General features: G+C 39.3%; 1 protein-coding gene across 1 annotated transcript in view; it reads left to right on the top strand.

The window, feature by feature from the left end:
* Positions 1 to 16266: 16266 nt before the first annotated feature.
* HECTD1 (HECT domain E3 ubiquitin protein ligase 1) overlaps positions 16267 to 24938 on the top strand; it is a 107124-nt gene continuing 98452 nt past the window's right edge. The window contains exons 1-2 of the mRNA XM_043988410.1: positions 16267 to 16402; positions 17903 to 18164. Coding sequence (XP_043844345.1) covers positions 18025 to 18164 — 140 coding nt within the window. The 5' untranslated portion in view covers positions 16267 to 16402; positions 17903 to 18024. The remainder of the gene's footprint in view (positions 16403 to 17902; positions 18165 to 24938) is intronic.

Consider the following 24938-nt stretch of genomic DNA (forward strand, 5'->3'; position numbering starts at 1 on the left):
TAAAATTTTTTTTAGTGAGGCAATTGGGGTTAAGTGACTTGCCCAGGGTCATACAGCTAGTAAGTGTTAAGTGTCTGAGGCCGGATTTGAATTCAGGTACTCCTGACTCCAGGGCCAGTGCTCTATCCACTGCGACACCTAGCTGCCCCCCCCTTATTTTTGCTATTGTGAAATTGATCGCTGTTTGTGTTTCCCATCTGACTGACAGTAAAAGGCTTTTTTATTTGTTTGATTTTTGGTTTTTTGCGAGGCGATGAGGGTTAAGTGACTTGCCCAGGGTCACACAACTAGTAAGTGTCAAGTGTCTGAGGCCAGATTTGAACTCAGGTACTCCTGAATCCAGGGCCGGCGCTTTAACCACTGTGCCACCTAGCTGCTCCCTAGTGGAAAGCTTTTATATAGACATCTATGGTATTTATCAACATAGCCATGCAGAACAAAGATAGTATGAGAAATGTGTAGTAGACAGTGTGTTTCCTATTCCTTTTCCTACCATCTTTTAACATTCCAGAAGCTTCTATTGGTTTTCCATGATCATTTTTGGATTTGAAGTGTCAGAAAACTTAAGGTCAGATTGCATATCTGTTACTTACAAGAACAACTTGTCACTTTGGACAAGTAACTTAACTGGGTCTTTGTTTTTCTCATGTGTGAAATGAAAGTATTGAGCTAAATGTCTTTGAGATTCCTTCTTTTTTTAACTCTATGGTCTTATTATTCCTTCCCTGTCCTCTCCACATATCCCTCTTGTATAATGAGAGTCCTGTCATACAAAGGAGCAAGGATAGGGACTGGATATGTGATTTCATTGCTGTAGAACTTTGTCTGCAACTTAGTCTTTGAGAATTGCCTAAAACACTAAGAAATTTAGTGACCACAATCATATAGCCAGTATATGTCAGAAGTGGGTCTTTTGGGTTCTTAGGCCAATACTCTATCCAACAAACCATGTTGCCTCTCATACATAGCAGGAAGTGACTAAATTCAGACTTAGGTCTCCAGCTCTGGGAGATTGCCAATCCCTCTTCTAAAAGGCTACATTGACCTGCATACCATTCTTGTATTATGGCTTTTTTCATTGACACATCATGGGCAAAGTTCTTAAATGTCTGGAGTCTTAGTATCTTCATCTGCAAAACGGGATGGTTAGTTCTGAACTAATTGATTCCCTGGGTGTGACAAGGCTGAAATGAAGGTCAACCTGGTGAAGTCTCAGCAAAACCCTTGAAGAGAAATGCCAATACATTCAGTGAAGAGAAATGTGAATTTCTGAGTGAAGGAGCAAAACCTGGTAAGCAGGAGTACTAGACTGGGGACTGGGGAGCTGCATAGGAAATGACTTCTCCTAGAAATAGATTCAGAATTGTACCTTAAGAAAGACAGTTGCCCTTCCTTATACCCTTCTCCGTTCACATAAGGCTTGGTGCAGTGAATAGAGTGAAAGAAGGAATTTGAGTGAGGAAGACCTAAATATTCATAGCCTTTCTCTGACAGTTATTGGCTATAAGATCCCAGGCAAGTTACTTCTTTGTTCTTCAGTTTCCTCATATGTAAAATAAGGATAATAATAGCACTTTTGTTTTCAACTTGAATAGCTTGTCTTTATTTACAAATTAGAATCAACAGACACAAGAAAAAGGGAGAGGACTTAGCTCAAAAAACCTCTTGGGGGAGACAGAGTAGGGAAGACTTTAAGGGCCCCAACAGAATAAGATATAAGTATAGGTAGAAAAAAAAGTATAAAAAAGCCATCCCCTTCCCTCCCAAGTCTAGGGGGATATCCCAGCCTCACCTCCCCCAACCCTACACCATTTAAAATAAATTAAAACAAACAATTTCAGAAAATAGGGACTTTGTAGGGGGGTGGGAAGCTGTTAGTTGTAGCCTCAGGCTTTAGCCCAATCTTATACCTACCCAAGACCCTTCCTTCCACTTCAGTCTAGTGTGTGTGTGTGTGTGTGTGTGTGTGTGTGTGTGTGTGTGTGAATTGGGATTAAGTGATTTGCCCAGGGTCACACAGCTAGTAAGTGTCAAGTGTCTGAGGCCAAATCTGAACTCAGGTCCTCCTGACTCCAGTGCGGTACTCTATCCACTGTGCCACCTAGCTGTCCCCACTTCAGTCTGTTTAAAGTAGGGAGCTCCAAGCTCAAGGGGAATCCCCTCCTCTTGTCCCTCAAAGGACATATATAAAAATTAACATATGTAAAATATGTTTCAAATCTTAAAGCACTATATACATCCCAGCTATGATTATTATTAATAATTTATAAAGTTTATAAAGTTGTAATCCAAAACAATCTATTAAGAGAGATACAATAAGGGACAGCTAGGTGGCGCAGTGGATAAAGCACTGGCCCTGGATTCAGGCGACGTGAGTTCAAATTTGACCTCAGACACTTGACACTTAGTAGCTGTGTGACCCTGGGCAAGTCACTTAACCCTCATAGCCCTGCAAAAAAAAAAAAAGAGAGAGAGAGAGAGATATACTATAGGCATTATCCCCATTTGACAGATGAAGAAACTGAGGCCCAATGAAGTTAAATGACTTTCTCAGAGCCATACAACAAATGAGTCAGAGGAATATTAAAACCTCTGACTCTAGGTTCAGAACTTTTTCCACTATACCACATTGCCTTCTAGAATAAAAGGTTCCCTTGAGGACACATAACATGGAGTGATTGAATTAAAACTTGGCATTCCATCTTTAAGAGGTTGCCAATCTCTAGTCTAAAAGAGAGCATTTTAACTTGAGCACTATCCTCATATTATAAGATCCCTTATGGTCATATTGTGGACAAATGTCTTAATTGTTAGAAACCTCTGTTTCTCCTCTTGCAAAATGGGGCAGCTAATTCTGACTTACCCAAGTCGGGTCAGGTAAGGAGGAATTGAGTCGTGTTTATTAAGTACTTACTATGTGCAAGATATGAAGGCAAAAAAATGAAAACTATTTCTTTCTCTCACAAGCTTACATTCTTTCGGAGAGATACACCATAAGTTAATACAAAGTAAATAGAAATAATAAGTAATTTTGAGGAGATAGCATTTATAACTGGGAAGGGTAGTGTGGTAAAAGAAGATCTTATATGGAAGGTGGCTTCTGAGTGTGTTTTGAAGGAAACTGGGGGTTCTACCAGTAATAGATAAGGAAGGAATATCTTCCAGACATGGGAAATCACCTGTGTAAATGTGAAAAGGTGAGAGATAGAGCGTCTGATATGGCCAATAGGTAGCAGGACACTTAGAAAGGAGTAAAGCTTTTGTTAAAGAGAGTAATACGAAATAAGACTGTGGAGGGCTTTAAATGAATACCTGATTGAAGATATTTTATTCTAGAAGCAATAAGGAACCACTGAAGATTTTTGAGTAGGGAAGTGATGTGGTTAAATCTACATTTTAAGAAAATCGATTTGGCCATTCTGGGAAGATGAATTGGGTAGAGGAAAGAGTAGAAGCAAGAAGTCCAAAGGAAGGTGACTATGTTGGCAAGGAAGCAATGACACCAGGAAAGAGACATGAATATGTTCACTAAAGAGAAATGACAATTTTTGATTGAGGGAAGGAGTTTTTACTCTTAAAAAGTGTTTTTATGTTTAAGCAGGACTGAATTGGTTGTGGTGGTGGGGAATGGTGAGCCCTCAGAAGTATAGACTTTTTTTTTCTGGGAGGAAGGTTTTCAGGCATAATCAAAAGTATCTTAGCAGAATACAAAACAGTTTTCAGGACTGCCAATTAGATATTTTATGTTATGTTAATGTGTACCACTCCTAAGACATTCCTGCTGGTGGTATGACCAGGCTTGGTGGGCATCTTGCAGGTGGCCATCCTCTCCAAGAATCCTAGAGTAGTTGCTGAGGGGGTGCTACATTTACATTTTATTTTTATTATGAATGAACAACATAAATTCATTCAACAAACATAAATTCAATGTACGAAGAATAGAAAAAGAAGATTATGAAGCTGTGAACTTTGGTTACATAATTTTTCAAGGTGATTTAAAAAATTTGATATGATAGTAACAAAATAGCCCATCTTGTTTGTGTCTCTTTTGGAACTTAGAAGTCTTTTTCCTGATTCCCTTTGGTTCTTAAGCAGGCAGTATGATAGAACTAGCAAAGGACTTGAAATCAGGGGAAATTTATGTTCAAATTCTACCTCTGATATTTATCAACTATGTGATCATGAACATGTCACCTCTCTCTAAGCCTCAGTTTTCTTGTCTTTAAAAAGAGGATGGGGCAGCTAGGTGGTGCAGTGGATGGAACACCGGCCCTGGATTCAGGAGGACCTGAGTTCAAATTTGGCCTTTGACACTTAACACTTACTAGCTGTGTGACCCTGGGCAAGTCACTTAACCCCAATTGCCTCACCAAAAAAAAAAAAAAAAAGAGGATAAGCACCTTCCCTTTTTTTTTTTTGGTGGGACAAGGAAGGTTAAGTGACTTGCCCAAGGTCACACAGCTAGTATGTGTCAAGTGACTGAGGCCAGTTTTTAACTCAGGTCCTCCTGAATCCAGGGCTGGTGCTTTATCCACTTTGCCACCTAACTGCACCCCCCCACCCCAAGCACCTTCCTTACAGAGTTATAAGGCCCAAATATTATATGTGTGTGTACACACACACACATACGTACACACATGAATTTTTTCCTAATTTTTTTCTGAATTAGTCTGTTCTCCCTTTTCAAATTTTCTTACATTTAACTGTGTAACTAGTTGTATCCCCCAAGGAGGACCTAAGCTCTTTGAGGGCAGGAACTATTTCTTCCCTGTCTTTGTATGGCCAGAACTCAAGAAACCTTGACAGAGCAGATATTTAATGTATGGCAAATTGAACCAAATCCAGCTAGTGACCTAAAGTAAAGGGAATCCATTAGTTCGTTTTTGTTATTTTTGTTTTTCTTGCATGACAGGGTAACAATAGTTAACCTTCATTTAGTTATGTCATACACTGCAGATAACCTAGCAAGAAGTCAAACTGCCTCTGAGTTTCTAATGGAATGTTTCTAAGTGGAAAAGTTTCATGTCAAATACTAGAACATCAGGAAATTACATTTTACTTTCAGAAGTCCCTCAGTCATCTGTCTCACTGCCAGGGTTCCTCAAAGAGAGTTTTGTGGTGGTACTTAACTGTTTGCCAACAGTTTGGGGTGGGTTTTTCTTTTTTTGGCTGTTGTCCTTGACCAGCATGCACTCTGATTCCCAATGACCTACAGTATCTCAGTCACACACACATCACAGCAGTAAGATGAGTAATCATAACATTGGGGTTATGTGTATTAGGCAACCTTTCACACGTTGCCCAATGTAACATATTGCACAATATATTTGCCAGGGAATGAGCAACACCACGTTTTACATTTGACTCCAGCCTTCCATTCTATGCCAGTAGCCAAGAGTGTAAACACTACTCCTTACTTTTAGAAACATCAGCAGTTGACATTGTGTTCCAGGCTTCCTTGTGTTGTGTAACCTGGCCAAGTGTGGGGGTGGGAGAAAGAATCTCTGAGAAAGAAGTGAAGAACAGATGAGGGTCCAAACCTGTACTTTAATCTCTAATTGTGGAGAAACTGAAAACATGGAAACCAATTAATTGGGGCTGCAAATAAACCTATTCTTTTTAAAGACTTTTTTCCCCAGTACTTAAGAACTAGGGTAGGCAAAATAATCAGCACTTCAATAAACTTTATGAAAAAAAAGTTTAATATACTGTACTCCATCAATAACAAGTAAATCCCAGTCCTGGGAAAATTTTCCCACCATCTCTAAAGTTCCATGTGAAGTCAATCAGGGAAAGAGATTTTCCCATAAATGAATATTCTCTTACAATCTCATAAAGGTTATAATAAAGCATGTGCTTGGCCAAAAGAAACTATCCCATAAAGAAAGGTTCTGTGTTTTTTTCCTGGAGGAACTGTGATCCCAATTTTTGTTATAAGAAAAAAATATTTTTGCCAGCTTTTTAAAAAGTCTTTGGGATATTATTATATATAATCCAATTTGTTATTTTTAAATTCTCCCTTTTTCATTAAGTACACAGGATTACAGAAACATTAATGTGAAAACCGTAGGTGATTATGGAACTGAGCCCATTAAGTTAAAGGAAAGGGAGGTGCTGTAAGGAAAACACCAAACATTCACTTGGAATCTGGTTCCTGTAGAGAAGAAAGAATGGAAAAATCTTTTATCTTCCTGTGGTTGTTTGATGCTTTAAGGCCAATGAGAATTTGTTTTTCAATTACAGGAAAACTAGCAAAGGCATCTAATGCTTTGCTATACTGCAGGGCAAAAGGAAATACAAGTGAGATAGGCAATAGTTACTGAGGTTATAATCCAGCAATTATGCTCATCTTTTAAATTTAAAAAAAAAGAGAGAGAAAATTAAGGTCCCTAGAATGCGGTCTTTGGTGTTTGGGACTCAAACCCAGTAGGTGTCAGGCCACCAACTTCCTTCCCCCCTTCCTTCCACTGAAAAGTCTGGAATGATTATTGTCAGAACCACTTTCTACTTGCAAAATCTGAATGTAGCTAAACGTCACTCACTCTGAGGGAGGAGTGAAGGGACAAAGTGCACCCTCTGATTGATTAATGAATCACCAGTGTCCTGAGCTGAATTGTAACATTAGGAGTAAATGGTCTCTAAGCTACAACCTGAAGCAAATGGACAATGATGACAATATATTTCATTGGCCTCTAGGTCATTTTCCTATATATGGTATTTCCCCCCACTTTGTTACATACTGCTATTCAAAAATTTAGGGGCAGGGGAAGTAGCCTCAATGGTTATTAAATAGGGATGCATGTTGAAAACTGGGGGTGTCTGTTCCTTTAAAAACAATATGAGGCTTGGTTGTGTCTCCTCTAAAGTAAATGATTATTTTCTTGTTCAGAAAACCCAAGTTATAGAAAGGTTTCACAACTAGGGAAATAAGAGACTGGAGACAGAATGTTAGGTCTATTCTGTGTGGGTTTTTTGTTTTTGTTTTTTTTAGTGAGGCAGTTGGGGTTAAGTGACTTGCCCAGGGTCACACAGCTAGTAAGTGTCAAATATCTGAGGCCAGATTTGAACTCAGGTACTCCTGACTCCAGGGCTGGTGCTCTATCCACTGCGCCACCTAGCTGCCCCATTAGGTCTATTCTGAACATGCTTCAGGTATTCTTTCTGGTTTCCATATTGGTCAGATTCCTAAAAGAACCTAATGATTAACTATTTGGATGGATGACTCAATGAATGAAAAAGCACTTATTAAGAACACTTATTTTTAACACTTCTTAAGAACAATTGTATGATGAAGGGTATTATTACTTATGTTTTATCTTATAGACCAATGAAGATGGGGGAAATCTGTGCAACTTTTTGAAAATAGGAGGGCAAAGCAGCTAGATGGAGCAGTGGATGGAGCACAGTCCCTGAATTCAGGAGGACCTGAGTTCAAATGCGGCCTCAGACACTTAACACTTACTAGCTGTGTGACCCTGGGCAAGTCACTTAATCCCAACTGCCTCACAAAAAAAAAAAGAAAAGAAAGAAAATAGGAAGGCAATGTCATTTTACTGCTTGTAGTGAATGCCACAACTCAAGTTACCTTAGAAACCTGGAATATATTTTCCACCCCCCTGCCAGTTTTTCAATTCAATTCAACAAACTTTGCTGTGGGAGGCAGGGTAGGATAGTTGAGTTGGAAATTTTTGTGTTTGATGTAGGGAATCTAATTTATATGACCATAATGGTTGTATTTGGCTTTCTTCTGGAAATTGGCTATTGGATGCAGTTACAACAGAAGAAATCATTTGTGACAAGCACATCCACTGAAATGTTGCTAATATTTGAGTCTTTCAGTGAAAGATTGTTTTGGAGAAGATGCACTTTTCTTGTGGAAAATGCTATCATCTTGTTTGTTTAATGGAGGAGGCAATTGAAGCCTAGAGAGTAACTGAAAATCTTAATTTAGGTCATAAAAATGAGTGAGTGGGCAGAAAACCATGAATAGAATCTTAATTTTTTTTTTTTGACTGGAGGCCCACAAGCCTTTCTCTAAGATCAATTGCCCAGGATAACAGCATGGGGAAAAAACACTAAGGCAGTAGCAGATTCAAATTCCATCATTTTGGTTTTGTGCTAAACAGGAGTTTTAAAGCAAATGCTGTGATGCACAAATCAGGAATCTGAATATGAACAGAAAGAAATGTTGTGATCTTCACCTGTCTCTGGCTAGAGGGATTCAAGGTGTGATTGATAGACACTGGTGGTAAAAATAGCTAGCATATAAAAGCTATTATTTTTTTAAGGTTAAGATTTGCAAAGCACTTTACATATGTTATCTCACTGATCTTCGCAACAACCTTGTGAAGTAAGTGCTATTTTTATCTCCATTTTACAAATGAGGGAACTGGGTCTGAGAAAGATTAAATGACTTACTGAGGTTTCACAACATGTGCATGTTTGAGGCAGGATTTGAACTCAGGTCTTCTTGACCCAAAGTGTAGTGTGCTGTTATTCCATGTAACTGCCACTGATCCTCCTACTCAACAACATCTGAGAGTTTAACTCCTGGAAGAGGAAATATGAGTTTGACTTTCACTCATAATCTATTCTTGGTTTGATGAAAAAGCCCATGATTTCCTAACCCAGCTAATCAAATATGTTGGTTTATGTTATTCTTCAATCATCTATGATAACAACAATAATAGGTAACATTTATATAGAACCCACTCTGTGCCAGGAACTGTGCTAAACGCTTTACAAATATTATATCATTTGATCCTCACAATAACCCTGGGAGGTAGGTGCTATTAAGAGATGATAAAGATTCCTTTATAGTTCAGATAAAAGAGTTACTGTCCAGATAAATAATCTTTTAACCAAAAAACTAGCACATTGAAGACAATTTTTTTTATCCTTAAGAGGTATAAACTGTTGGGAGAAATTTAAATATTGATTCTAGTCTCCTAGTTCAATAGCATTTCAGACAAAAAAAGTATGAAGAAAAATTCTAGAAAGGGTCTTAAGCAGCAGATAGGTTCAGCCTCTGATACCATTGGTCCATGAAAAAGGCTTAGGTAGTGCTTTCTCTTGTTTTTTTGTTTGTTTGTTTTTGGTTTTTTCCCCAAAGAGAATGGAGTTACCCTTATACAGACTAACAATGTGAGACCTAGACAAAATGGATTTAATCACTTGAATGTTATTGGAAGTACTCAGCAAATGACAGGCATACCTTTCTTTCTATAGACTGTAGGGAATAGGTGATTATTGTTTGGCTAAGAAAGATTTCTACCAGGAAGTCTAGAACGTGTTTCTTCAGAGGTCTTTCCTTGAAATCCTAAAAGGCACACTTACGATTCTTTCACTCTCTCATTGCTGACACACTTTCTTTTTTTTTTAATTAATAAAGTATTTTATTTTTTTCCTGTTACATGTAAAGATAGTTCTCAACTTTTGTTTATACAAGCTTTACAATTTCAGATTTTTCTCCCTCCCTCCCCTCCCTCCCCCCCTCCCCTAGACAGCAGGTAATCTGATATAGGTTATATATATATATATATATATATATATATATATATATAGTATATATATATATATATATATATATATACACACATAATAACATTAATCCTATTTCTGCATTAGTCATGTTATAAGAGAAAAAAAATCAGAGCAATGATGGAAAACCTCAAAATAGAAAAAAAACAACAGCATGAAAAACAAAAGAAATAGTATGGTTCATTTAGCATCTATCTATACTCCGCAGTTCTTTTTTTTTCCTGGATTTGGAGATCCTCTTCCATCACGAGTTCCCTGAAACTCTTCTGTGCCATTGCATTGGTGAGAAGAATATAGTCCATCACAGTAGATCAACACTCAATGTTGATGTTACTGTGTACAATGTTCTTCTGGTTCTGCTCATCTCACTCATCATCAGCCCACGCAAGACCCTCCAGGTTTCTCTGAACTCCTCCTGCTCATCGTTTCTTATAGCACAATAGTATTCCATTGTATTCATATACCACAACTTGTCTAGCCATTCCCCAATTGATGGGCACCCCCTCAACTTCCAATTCCTTGCTACCATGTAAAGAGCAGCTATAAATATTTTTGTACATGTGGGTCCCTTTCCCCCTTCCATGATCTCTTTGGGAAAAAGACCCAAAAGTGGTATTGCTGGGTCAAAGGATATGCACAGCTTTATCGCCCTTTGGGCACAATTCCAAATTGCTCTCCAGAATGGTTGGATCAGTTCACAGCTCCACCAACAATGGATTAGTGTTCCAATTTTCCCACAGCTCCTCCAACATTTATTATTTTCCTTTTTTGTCATTTTAGCCAATCTGATAGGTGTCAGGTGGTACCTCAGAGTTGTTTTTATTTGCATCTCTCTAATCATTAGAGATTTAGAGCATTTTTTCATATGGGAATAGATAGCTTTGGTTTCTTCATCAGAAAACTGCCTGTTCATATCCTTTGACCATTTCTCAATTGGGGAATGACTTGGGTTCTTATAAATTTGATTTAGTTCCCTATATATTTTAGAGATGAGGCCTTTATCAGAAGTACTGGCCTCAAAAATTGTTTCCCAGCTTTCTGCCTCCCTTCTAATTTTGGATGCATTGCTTCTGTTTGTACAAAAATTTTTTAATTTAATGTAATCAAAATCATCCACTTTTTGCATTTTATAATATACTCCATCTCTTGTTTGGTCAAAAACTGTTTTCCTTTCCAAAGATCTGATAGGTAGACTATTCCTTTCTCTCCTAATTTACCTATGGTATCACCTCTTATGTCTAAATCGTGTATCCATTTTGACCTTATTTTAGTATAAGGTGTAAGATGTTGGTCTATGCCTAATTTCTGCCATACTAACTTCCAGTTTTCCCAGCAGTTTTTGTCAAATACTGAGTTCCTATCCCAGAAGCTGGAGTCTTTGGGTTTATCAAACACTGCATTACTAGGCTGACACACTTTCTAAATGGAGAGAGATGTGATATTGTACGCTTCACTATCTGACGATTCCCAATCCTTAACTCTTTTTTCCTATTCCACACCATCTTTCAGACTGTGCATTATTGAAACTATGTAAAAATGGCTTGGTAGTTATGTTTTTATATGCCTTTCATATGTCTACCTATGTCAGTGGTATCTTAGGTTGTAAGCTCCTGGATGGCATAAAATCTAAATCATATAAGTAAGCCTGGAATGTCCATGTAATTGCAGTAATTGAGACTTATCTGAATTTGTTTTTTCCCCTAGAAGGGTAGTTTGCACACAGTCAGTACTCAATAAACATTTGGCATCGAATTCAAATATTTCTTGAATGGTAGGGACACTTGAGAAGCACTGCTAAGGAGGTGAAACTTATCCTTCCCTTCCCTTCTTTCCCTTCCCCTACAGAAAGTTGCAGGGAATACATTACACTTTTGAGAAGGTATACTTTGATAGGTGCTTTTGTGGTTGGATTTTTCTCAGTTGACACCAACCTTGCTAAATAACATTCCCTTTTCCCCACACCAATTTTAAGGTGAGATGTCCCAGGATTATATCAAGACTTTTCCCCCTACTGGATCCTTTTTTTGAGATCACTTTATTCTGTAACTTTTAGTGTTAATATCCATGCATGGATATTTCCTTTTAATCTCTTCCCTTACTCTAGGTCCATACAAGTATGGATGCTCTGTTTAGTGATGGAAAGAATCCACTAACCTGAAAGTGAACATGTCTCTGTCTTTAGTATATATATATAAAGTTTATTGAAAAACCTAAAAAGGCTCTTTCTCACATAATACTGGTTATCCTAGGTGAAAAATCAAAATGTGCTGATTAACCCAGGGATAATTAACTGAGTTTGAGGGTTCTAATATAGAATCCTGACCCCAGGTCAGTATCAGTCCTAATGTAAATCATGTATGCAAAACTGTTTCTGACTGTTTGGATAGAATAATACATTTCATTTCAATGGTGGTGTTTAGTCATTTTCCCCAGATGCTTAATAAATAAACTTGCTTTGGCTATTTAGACAAGAGCTTAAATGAGTGATTCCAGAAGGTCAGAAAAAATGACCAGTTTATATACCATTATTTTCAGCAAAACCTCTAGCATTTATGCAATGGTCATATAAACTTCCTTTCCTGGTTTTCTTTTTTCTTGTTAAATGGAACCATCATTCCACCATACTGAAACCTGAAATAATTTTTGATTTCTGTTTCACCCCACATATTCAATTCTCCTTTCTCCTACCTGCTACCCAGTCTCCCATCATCTTATTGTAGTATTTTTTTTTTCTTTTTCAGGGCAATGAGGGTTAAGTGACTTGCCCTGGGTTATGCAGCTAATAAGTGTCAAGTGTCTGAGGCCATATTTGAACTCAGGTCCTCCTGAATCCAGGGTTGGAGCTTTATCTACCAAGCCACCTAGCTGCCCTGGTAGTATTTTTTTCAAAAGATGATTAGTTGGTGTCTGACTTTCTTTATCTTGTCCCCTCTCTATTCAAGATCCTAAAGCTTTATTTTATTAACTTCTTCAAATGTGAATACTTCTTTTTGGCTTTTTAGTTTCTTCTTAATCCAGTTTTACTCTAACCTTGCATCTCGGGATTCCCTAACACAAATCAGACAGGTCTTCTTACTGTAACCCCAACATCCAGGGGTGTGCTGGAGCTAGTTCTAACTGGGAAAGCCCATTATAAAATTTTGAGTGTGAGTATTTCCACCTCAGAAATCAGCAATTGCTACTAATCAGGGCTTCACTTACTGCTTCGTTGATTGTCTAGACTTAAGGAAGTGTTAATGTAGATTAAATTTTAAAGTGTACATATAATATGTGTATTATATATACACATACACATACATACATACAGTGGGTATGTCTATTTACATGCACATATATACATACACATGCATATATAGGTCTCACTCTCCCCCTCTGTTAAGCATTCACCAGCACACCAGTATATTACCCTATAAACAGTGCCTGAACTCAACAGAAATGCAGTTGAAAGCTCAGGGAATGAAGTCATCACCAGACTGGTAACCTGGTGACTGTAGTATAATAATACATTTTTGTTTTGTGGGGCAATGAGGGTTAAGTGACTTGCCCAGGGTCACACAGCTAGTAAGTATCAAGTGTCTGAGGCCTGGTTTGAACTCAGGTCCTCCTGAATCCAGGGCAGGTGCTTTATCCACTGCACCACCTAGCTGCCCCCTTGTAGTATAATAATAATAATGATAACAATAATTGGTATTTATAAAGCTCTTTAAGGTTTGTAAAGTGCTTTACATCCATTATGTCACTTGAGACTCACAACCTCCCAACAACATCCCCGGATAATTTCTATTTTTATGTCTTTCCTCAAGTTTTTCCCATTATCTATTCAAAATCTAGCCATCCTTCAAAGCCTACCTCTTTCATGAAGCCTTGCCTAATAATGCCCGTGGATGCTGATCTCATTCTATTGATAATCTGATTGTATTATGGTTGTTACTAGTGAGTGTGATCTTTGTCACTTGGTCTCCTGGGTGCCATCTTAATTAGTCAAGGAAATGTTACATCTTATTTGGAAAATGTACCTGTGTAGCTATCCTAAAAAACAGGGTCTGTGACTATAGAACCTTTTACTCATTTAAAAATTGGTCAACAGTTGCAGCAATCTAAAAAGAGAGAGCAGATGAATTAGGTTAGTGCTTTTAAATTCAATGAGCATTTATGGAGTACCAACTATGTGCAAAGCACTGAGATAGGTTCTAGGGGTACAGAGACAAAAATGTAATCATATAATACCTTTGAGCAGCACCTTAGTTGGAACTGCAGCTCAGCCACACAGAGCTAGTGTCACCACAGAGGTCAATTTCCTCATTTTATAACACAAAGGGACCGAATTAGGTGACTTCTGAAACCCCTTGCAGATCTAAAATCCCATAGGGTTAATCTGGATAACATCTTATTTCCCCCTTTTAAATTAAATTAAAGGAAGGCATAATTACACATTCCAGATTAGAATACCCTAACATACATCAAATTTTTTTGAGTAGGTGACTATTCTTCATGAGAATAAAGCAAAAGGTTTCTGAAAAAAAATGATTCATTTAGTTTCATAGCTTGGGACATGGATCTCCTTCCCTGTTCAGAACGGAGAGGAAAAATGCTTGCTCACCTAGCACTACAGATCCAGTTTGGTGAGATTTTTGGTCTTAATCTGACAGAGAGAGAGAGAGAGAGAGAGAGAGAGAGAGAGAGAGAGAGAGAGAGAGAGAGAGAGAGAGAGAGAGAGAGAGAGAGAGAGAGAGAGAGAACAAGGAAAAAGTTCAGAAGCTTATCTTTAACCTTTCCCCTCTATCATTCAGAAAAACAGGTTCTGATTAATCACTGTGCTAGACACAGAAGACACTTTTTGGAAAGGAAATACATTGAAAAAACCCTTTGGCTCCTGGGGAGAGAAGAACTGAGAAGGGAAAGGGAGAGAACTAGGAATAGGGAAGCGGGAGAGGAAGCCTTAAAAAAAATTATTCTGAATTTAACAAACATCAAACACCAAATAAATGGGCTTTCCCATTTTATACACACAACACATATATCTCAGAAAAAAAGGATTCTATATGAAAATGAAGGTCTCTATTATGTAAAGCTTGCTTTTTAAAAAGTATATAATGGGGGCGGCTAGGTGGCACAGTGGATAGAGCACCGGCCCTGGAGTCAGGAGTACCTGAGTTCAAATCCGGCCTCAGACACTTAACACTTAACACTTACTAGCTGTGTGACCCTGGGCAAGTCACTTAACCCCAATTGCCTCACTAAAAAAAAAGTATATAATGGGGGAGGGGGGCAGCTAGGTGGCACAGTGGATAAAGCACCGGCTCTGGATTCAGGCGTAGCTGAGTTCAAATCCGGCCTCAGATATTTGACACTTGCTAGCTGTGTGACCCTGGGCAAGTCACTTAACCCCCATTGCCTCGCAAAAAAAAAAAAGTATATAATAGGTGCAGCTGGAAAAAGCACCGGCCCTGGATTCAGGAGGACCTGGGTTCAAATCCAGCCTCAGACACTTAATACTAGCTGTGTGAACTTGCACAAGTTATTTAATCCTCATTGTCCTGAAAAAAAAAAGTATATAATAAATCAACTTGTAGCTGTAGCTTTCAAAGATATCTTGCTGGTCTGTTTTTCTTAATTTTTATTTTTAACACCAAATAAAGTGAACATTTTTATATACAAAGCAAAACGGGAAAAAAAAAGATTGCACATGAAACCGAAGATTTCTCTTATGTACAGCTTGCTTTTCAAGTGTATATTGAATTCAATCTGTAGCTTTCAGGGCTTTTGGCCTTCCTCCTGTTCTCTGTATTAATAACTAAAAAAGACTCCTAAGTGCCAACTGAAATCCCATGTTTTACAGGAAGGCTTTCCCAACCCCCTTCATCCCCTCTGTTAATTATTTCCAATTTATCCTGTATGTAGATTGCTTTGTATATATTTGTTTACATATCTCTTCCATTAGATTGTAAGCTCTTTGAGGGCAGGGAATGTCATTTGTTTCTTTTTATATTCCCGATATTTAGCATAGTGCCAGTCATGTAATAAGTAGGCATTTAATAAACGTTGACGGATTTTTTTTGAATGATTCTTTCCCCCCCTTTTTTTTTTCCCTTTCCTGGTTTTTTAACCTTTCCTTTCCCCTACACTATCCGCCTGCCGTCCCCCCAGACCCTCCACATTTGTTTACTCCATTGCAAAAAGAAAAAGGAAACAAAGCCCTCGGAACAATGTTCGAGGAGGAAAGGCTCCAGCCAGAGTCCATCTCCAAGGGGGAAATCTGGAGAGACTGGGAGAAACGAGAGGAGGCATAATTCCGCGCAGGCGGCAATAGCAAACGCAGTTCGGCGTCGCCCGACCGGTTGGCTCTGTGGTTGGCGGAGCGAGGACTGTGCGGCCGGGAGCGAGTCTCCGCAGCGCCCCAGGTGGCCGCCTGTGGGAGTCACTGCCGCCCTGGTGATTCAGAAGCGGCTCCGCCTCCGCTGGGCTCGGCAAGTCCGGTTGTCGCTCGCTCGGTGGTTTCCTGGCCCGGGTGTCGCTCCCTCCTCCTCCCTCCTCCCTCCCTCCCCCTTAGCCCCCTCCCAGAGCACGATGGACGCGGGGCCCCCCCGCCGCCGCCGCCGCCGCCGCCCCAGCGCGGGCCTCTGAGCAGCGGGGCCCGAGGAACCGCGTGTCCGCGGGGGGACGGACCCTGCCGGGGCTGCCGCCGCCTGGGGCTGGTGCGCGCTCGGCCACTCGCTTCCGCTGTCACCGAGCCCCCCTCTGGAGGAAGAGAAGCACGAAGGGCGGGGCTTTTCCTGCAGCGCCTGCCCGGCTCGACCTGCGCGGCCTACGGCTTCCCGCGAACTCGAGGACCGCAGCCGGGCCTGGCTCCGCCCGCGGCCTGGTACGGGGCGGACGGGAGAAGGAGTCCGGACAAGGGCCAGGGGAGGACTGGCCGGGCCGGGGGTCTACGGCTGTGGGGACGGGCTAATTTGTCCGGTGCGAGGCGGCTCTGGTTCTCCGGGGTGGGCGGGGAAGCGGAGCTCGGGGAGTCAGGGTCAGGTGCTCTGGCCCGGGCCCCGGGGCTAGGCTGTGCGGCGACTGAGGTTGGCAGCCTCCGCGTCGACTCTTTGTTTCCCCCTTGCCCTGGACCCAGGAGGCGACCCGGAGCCGGCTGCCCTCTCTCGGCTTCTGGCTCCAGGGGGAGCCCGCTTGCCCTTGAGAAGAGATCTCATTCCCTCGCCCCCGGCGAGACCCCGACCCTCGGGCCCTGGAGTGGTGGGGCAACCCCTGGTCCTGGGGAGGACCCCCTCCCCCAGCCCTGTCTCCGTCCCTGGCTCCCCCCTTTTTTTTGTTGGGGGGAAGTTTTCTCCATTTTCTCTCACGAAGTTATTCTCTCCTTTCAGAGGACTTGGGAATAAACTTAAAAGTAGAGACACACGTATATAGTTAGAGATAGAAGAACCGGGGAGGGGGTTCGGGGTGGGGGGGGGAGAGGAAAGGGAGAGAGAGACAGCAGAGACAGTGAGAAGAGCAGAGACGGGGGAGAGGGAGACTGGGAGAGGATTGGGATGTCGGGTGCTCTCAATGTGCTGTCCTAGGTTAAGGCTTGCTCCTGGTTTAGGGATGTATAAGACCAAATCCTGTTAGTCACTATCCAGGGGTGCATAAAGGCACATGTTGTCGGTTTCACTCCCACCCCCACCCTCGATAATTTACGTGGGACTAGAAAAGTCTTCCTGTTGTGTCAGTTACAAAGAACATCTGTAGATGACTTGCTTTGCTGCCCTGGATGCTGCTCTGTCTTTGATCTTTATCTTTTGACTGCCCCTGCCCCTCTTTCCTCCTTGGGGTGGGGGGAGGAGGAGGGAGGAAAAGAGGAGTATGGATTAATTATGTTAATGGTTATCCATCGACAAATTTCTATTACTTTAGTTGTACTTTTTTTTTAACTCCTGAAAACTTCTCCTGAGTGCCCACTCAAGTTTTTAATCTTGCTGTACGTGATTGAACCCCTTTGGAGAAGGTGCTTTTAAACTTAAATACCAGTAACATTTTCTGAAATGTGAGGCGATTAGGGGAAATTGAATCTGATGATTTTTTGCAGATCATTTTGTAAAAAAAATTGAATGTGCCAGGAGAAAGAAGGAAAAGTTGTTTTGCCTTTTTGGCCCGGAGTCCCTGGTAATAGCAATAGTTAGATCCGAAGCTTGTTTTACTGTCTTTGACAAAAGAAGCTTTCTGGTTAGGCAGCAACTTAATCAGCTTATGTTCTCTGGCACAACTGGTTTTAATTTAGTATAGTAAGGAATACTGAACGTGAGTGAAAAGGAAAACTGAATAACTATTAAAAAATAAAATGCTTTATTGTATATATACTGATGAAACTTTTTTTAATTCCTAGGAGAAGACTTCGAAAATTTGATTGTAGCTGATGTATTTTTCATGCTCACTGATCTGGCTTGGGCATTTTGAGGATTTTTTTCCCTTTACTTTTTAATTTAAGCAAAGAGGCTTTTAAAAACCATGGCAGATGTGGACCCGGATACATTGCTGGAATGGCTACAGATGGGGCAGGGAGATGAAAGGGACATGCAACTAATAGCCCTTGAACAGCTATGTATGCTGCTTTTGATGTCTGACAACGTGGATCGTTGTTTTGAAACGTAAGTAAAGCTCTTCATCATCTTCCACTAGGGTTTCTGTAATGACATCTGTTTTCAACCATGTTGTGACTTTTTATAAATTTGCCCTTAGGTTTTAAAAATAAATTCTTCCTTACCATTTAAAAATACCTCCAGAATTGTGGAAATGCATTTTTCTGAGCAACTGAAAATTATTCAGTGAAATAATAGCAGTGGTGATAATTGTGGTGACACAGTGACTAAATAGGAAATGATCATTTTTAATTCATTGGTTGATTCATTTCCAGAATATGCCATATATCAAAGGGAAGAATATAAATATTTGTCGTCTTTTATGTAGCTATTGCTATACCATGAAATTGACAAAAAATGCTTTAGAGGATAATGAGTGAATATTTTTGATCTTTTGTCCTTTTGTGAGGTCAAAATAAAAATGTACTAGTATTCTAGCTTTTTTTTCTAGAACATGAATTTGTGCCAAAACTTTGAAAATAAAACTGTGTTAAATGCATAGTTCATGGCAACCTGCTTACTCTTGTGTTGAATTTTTGGATGAATTTATTTTAAGAATGACGATTTATTGCTTAGGAAAAAGGGATTTGGAACCTTTTAAACTTAGCAGTTTCTTTACATTAGTTTCACATAAGGACTGGAAAGTAGTTGAAATGTTGGCTGAGATTTAATGTAATTAATTACCTTTTAATTTTTATGTTGCTGTGGGAATAAAGGTAGCATTATACATGTGATAAAGGTGTTTTGTTTGTCTTGATCTTAGTTTAAAAATACCATTGACAGTACCATTATTATGTAAACCTTTGTAAACCAGAAAATGTTTCCTAATGCCTTAGGTGACTCACTCATTTGAAGCAGTATTTAATATGTCAATCTTCTAGTACAACAACAAAAATAAGATACTTTCTTGGAGTTAATTATATTTGGTTTGCACTAAAATGATTACATTGCATATGTTTTTGCAGAAAAATTAGGTATTTAGGTTTTCATGTGACTAAGTATTTGGCATTTTTGTGTGTGAAATGTCTGGTGGACCCTAGCAAATTGTTTTTTGCCAGTATTGGCACCACGTGTTATCATATATCTAGTAGCATAGCATTTAAGTACATTCTCCATTTCAAGAAAGATGACATTGATATCCTTAAAACCTAGGGACAAGTTATTTGAAAAAAATCTGGAATAGAATGGGCCAGGGAATCCAGAACTAATAGTTTTATTTTATGCGATATAGTAGATTTCACACTTTCATGTAGTACTAAAGATAGCTGTCATCTAACAAAATTTTACAAACTGCTGTTGTTTTTTTTTAAAGTGAGGCAATTGGGTTAAGTGACTTGCCCAGGGTCACACAGCTAGTGTTAAGTGTCTGAGACTGGATTTGTTTTTGGTTTTTGTTGTTGTTTTTGCAGGGCAATGAGGGTTAAGTGACTTGCTCAGGGCCACACAGCTAGTGTCAAGTGTCTGAGGCCAGACCTGAACTCAGGTACTCCTGAGTGGTAAGGCTGGTGCCTTACCACTGCGCCATCTAGCTGCCCCCCTGAGGCTGGATTTGAACTCAGGTCCTCCTGAATCCAGGGCCGGTGCTCTATCCACTGCACTACCTAGCTGCGCCCAAACTGCTGTTTTTTAAAAGCTTAAAGTGAATGTTTATTTACTATTGAAATAGTTTTCTGGAATCCTGTCATTTCCCCACCTGGCCATTTCTTTGTAAATAAATTCTGCTTTTTAAAATTTGAGATTAAGGGGGCAGCTAGGTGGCACAGTGGATAGAGCACCGGCCCTGGATTCAGGAGGACCTGAGTTCAAATTCGGCCTCAGACACTTGACACTTACTAGCTGTGTGACCCTGGACAAGTCACTTAACCCTCATTGCTTGCAAAATTAAATAAAATAAAAATTGAGATTAAATTCAACTGAGATTAAATGCCAACTGTTTACAAGGAAAATGGTAGTCACTGAAATTATTTAGAAATAATTTTCTTCACATAAGCGAGAACATTATAACCAAATAAACAACATGACTATATGAAAAAAAAGTTTTTCTACAGTATGTCCTTAATAGTTTAATAGTTTACTGGCCTCTAGATTCTGTTCTATTTTCCATTCATTCACCTTTATGTGCATAAATTTTTCTTTTTACAGACTTGTAGTTAGTGTACATGTATACTTTAAAAAAAAAATTTTTTTTTAGTGAGGCAATTGGGGTTAAGTGACTTGTCCAGGGTCACGCAGCTAGTAAGTGTTAAGTGTCTGAGGCCAGATTTGAACTCAGGTCCTCCTGACTCCAGGGCCGGTGCTCTATCCACTGTGCCACCTAGCTGCCCCTTATACTTTTCTTTTGGTCTTTTTTGTTTATATTACTTTATATGTCTGATTCTTTGTGTTTATAATTTTTTTTTTAAAGTAAGGCAATTGGGGTTAAGTGACTTGCCCAGGGTCACACAGCTAGTGTTAAGTGTCAGTGGTCGGATTTGAACTCAGGTCCTCCTGAGTCCAGGGCTGGTGCTTTATCCACTGCGCCACCTAGCCGCCCCAATGTTTATAATTTTTAATAGTGTAGTAACTGCCATTGTATTCCATTACATTGATTTTTTTAAAAAAATTCTTTTTTTTTTCTTTTTTTTTGGTCCACACCTGTGTTTTCATTGTTGTAGGCAAGTGGTGTCAAACTCATATAGAAATTGATACCTGCAGGCCACATATTGATTTAGGAAACCATAAATGAGTATTATGTGGTAATTTATTTTTAATTATTTTGTCAAACGTTTCCCAGTTACTTTTTTTTTTTTTTTGGTTGGGCAGTGAGGGTTAAGTGACTTGCCCAGGGTCACACAGCTAGTAAGTGTCAAGTGTCTGAGGCTGGATTTGAACTCATGTCCTCCTGAATCCAGGGCCGGTGCTTTATCCACTGTGCCACCTAGCTGCCCCTCCCAGTTACATTTTAATCTGATTTGGGATAGTGTGACATCTCTGGTGGAGGGAAACCTGAATGAGGAATCTCCCTCTCCTACCAAGGCATATTGACTCCCATTCTTTTTACTCTCTTAGAGAGTTTATTGGGTCATTCATTTAGAGGACTTGTTCATCTTCATACCACCAGGATATGTGAGAGAGGGAGAACCAGAACTCAGGCCTTCCTTATTTTGACAATGACTCTGTTGGACTGTTTCTTGTATTTTGAAATGACAAATAATGTTGATTTATATGTATGTAGTATTTTGACAGTTGATCTTTGTTTTTATGAAAACTTGCTTAGGGTATATTTCCAAAAGTGGAATTGTTGGGCCAAAGGGGTTTGAGAGAGATCTTTCTTTCTTTCTTTCTTTCTTTCTTTCTTTCTTTCTTTCTTTCTTTCTTTCTTTCTTTCTTTCTTTCTTTCTTTCTTTCTTTCTTCCTTTCTTTCCTTTCTTTCCTTTCTTTCCTTTCTTTCATCTCTCTCTCTCTCTCCCTCTCCTTCTCCCTCTCTCTCTCTCCCTCTTTCTCTAAAAGCTTAACTGCCAGATAAACATTAGCCCCATGTTTTAGTGGTGTGTTTTTTTTGTTTTTTTTTTGTTTTTTAGTGAGGCAATTGGGGTTAAGTGACTTGCCCAGGGTCACACAGCTAGTAAGTGTTAAGTGTCTGAGGCTGGATTTGAACTCAGGTCCTCCTGAATCCAGGGCCGGTGTTCTATCCACTGTGCCACCTAGCTGCCCCAGTGGTGTTTTAAAAAAAAATTAGCTATGTAGTTCTACTTTTACCTTTTCCTGAATTTCTCTGCCATTGCATCTTTCAATCTTTGGCCCGTGACAGATTGTTCTGAATTTTCATGTCTAAGATGGAAAATAATAGCAGATAGGAAGCAAACTCTAGTTTTGAGTAAAAGAAAAATCCCTAGAGGAATGAAAGTATTAAGTGATCTGAATTGTTTGCAAATATGCAGCTGTAGAGAATAGTTTCTAATGAAACAAAAAGTGATATTGTTGAGTTTTGGAGAGTGTGCCTGAATTCTTGGGGGTTTTTGTATTTGAAAACTTAACATGGTCAAAAATCTGTTTTTATTTTAGATGAAAGTCAGTTTTCTATTTTTATCTAAATGTGAATTACTGCGTGGATTACCATGGCAAAAGAGAAGTCATTTGCCAAGTGAGATTTAAAAATTTCTTTGGTTATTTGAATGGATTTGTAATTTCATCTGTGTGGGCCCTCACTCATAATCCTGTGAATACCATCCACTTAAGTCTCATTTTGCGTAACTTTTGGCCTAGTCCTTTTATTAATCCTCCACATGGGGGATACTTATTTCTTTCTTGATATTAATAATCAGAAGGGGTTTGGGCAAAGTTGCTTCTGTTACTGCTTGTATCAAGTAATCTTGTGTGATATTCATATGTATAGTAGACACCTTTTTGAAGGAGAGGCTTTTCAGGCTGTATACAATATTATAGTTTTAAAAACAATGGGATCTTGTATTCTTGTTACCTTTCAATCAGTTTTGTATCCATAAATATGTGGTCTGCTAATTTGTTAATAAATATGAAAAGATAACCTTTTCCCTTTTTTTGAGTGGGATGTTAAGATTTCATTTTACAAACTTGAGATTTCCTTATGAGGGTTTAAATTATTGTTACCAGAGAAATAGGGCTCCAGAAGTCAGGACCACCACCCCTCATTCAAGCCATTCCCACCCCCCCCCTGGAGATAAGTCCATTAGGTGTGGCTGCTACCTGTGTAGGCCAGGGGACAGAACTCTAGAAGTCAGGACCACCACCCCTCATTCAAGCCTCTCCCATCCCACACCTCATTCAAGCTTTCTCCACCTCCAAAAGGAACTTAATCTAGCCTCTATTTTTTTTTCTATCCTTTATTAAAGCTTTGGCCTTTCTTCACTTCTGGGAGGAGAATGTTTCTAAGCTATCTTCTTCCCTTGAGGTGAAGTCTTCAACTTCCCTCTTGGTCACTTCTCTAGAGCCCAAATAAATAAAACACCATTTTATTCTAATTGGACTGTGTCAGAGAGTTGTAATTCTTTACAGAGGAAAACCTAAGGACCCCCACTACCTATTTCCCTGGTGACAGTATGATTTTGAAATTTTTAAGTTTGGGAAGAATATAAAATAAATACATTTACTAAATTTAAATTGTATAAAATGTGACTTTAGGACACTAATAATCCAGCAGTTTGCTCTGCAGATTTTGGAATTCTTGAGATATAGCTTTACTATTAAGTATAAGGTTTTTGCCCTTTCATACTAGTTACTTTAGATCTAAACAAATCATAAAATTTGCACTTGAAATCAGTTTCACAAAGATTTCTATAGGAATTACCTTTAAACACTGTTTGGTGTTTAAATTGCATACCCATTAAGCATTTCAAAGCTGATTATTTAGATTTACCCATTTGGTGGCATATTAAAAAATAGACATGGAAATTATAAGCTACTCAGTCACCCAGAGACGTTAGTAACTGAGGACCAGTAAGATGAGAAAGTGCCAGAGTTTCTGCTGCTATGGCTAGTCTCGATTTTGCCAAGATCATATAGTCCTTATTTTAGAAACAAACTCACACATTGAACTTGTAAGGAACACATCTTTTTCATATACTGAGAGAGATTTGTTGCAGTGAGGGCTGTGGGATGGAAAAGAGCATCAGAGTGTTTAATTTTTTAAAAACCAGGGGATGGTACAACAGTTTAGATATCTTATAGTTGATAACAATTACTGGATATTCCAGAGACTGTGTAATTGGGTAAAGTGTAGTATAAATTTTCACATCTGCCAGAGTGTAACATTGGAGTTAGATTAGAATTGGCTTTTTCCTGGCATGGCATAATTTGACTTTTTGCTTTGAAAACTTATTTCACAATGATGCTATGTATAATTTAAGATATAGGTAGGCTTCCTTTGATAGATTTAACTGCTAATAATCCTGAATAATTAGCTGTAGGGTGAAGTTTTCTTTACTGGGCCCTATTTTCTCATTGATGCCCATTAATGAGTAAGCATATATTCTTGTAGAAAATGGTTTTTGAAAAATGAGGGCAGATTCAAAAGAATACATAGAGTTAGGAAATTTGAAGTTCTCTGAAGTCTGTAGGTAGGCCCCTAACTGGTGTGAATTTAGGGACATTACTAAAATGTGCTCCTGTTCAAAATATCACCCTTCTCATTGATTCACACTTGGAAAGGATCTCAACAGCTCTTGTACCATAAACAGGAAACTCCTCATCAGTATCCCTGGAAAGTGATCCTTCAAGCCTCTTCTGAATGAACTCCAGGGGAAGAAAAATTCCTAACTCTAAATGCAGCCCATTTTACTGATCATTTGGATGTTTTTTACTGCTGGAGTAATCTGCCTCTGAAGTTGCCATGTATTACTGTTAGGGTTTTTTTGGGGGGTGGGGCAGGGAAGAATGGGAGGGGGGAAGCATAAATCTAATCCCTTTTCTATCATGGCAGGCCTTCAGATACTTGAAGACAATTGTTATATCTCCCAGATCTTCTTTAGGTTAAACATACTTGATCTTTCTATGGCATGATCTTCAGTGCTCTTCCCATCTATGTCTTTCTTCCCTGGATACACTCTATCTTGTTAGTGTCCTCTCACAAATATTGTTTCCAGAACTGAACACAATACTCCAGAGGTGGTCTAACCAAGGTCATCACTTCCTCATTCTGTTAATACAGTTTAAGATTATGTTGAGAAGGGCAGCTAGGTAGCGCAGTGGATAAAGCACTGGAGTCAGGAGTACTTGAGTTCAAATCTGGCCTCAGACACTTAACACTTACTAGCTGTGTGACCCTGG

This window comes from Dromiciops gliroides, chromosome 2, assembly GCF_019393635.1.
Source record: "Dromiciops gliroides isolate mDroGli1 chromosome 2, mDroGli1.pri, whole genome shotgun sequence".
Lineage (NCBI taxonomy): Eukaryota > Metazoa > Chordata > Mammalia > Microbiotheria > Microbiotheriidae > Dromiciops > Dromiciops gliroides.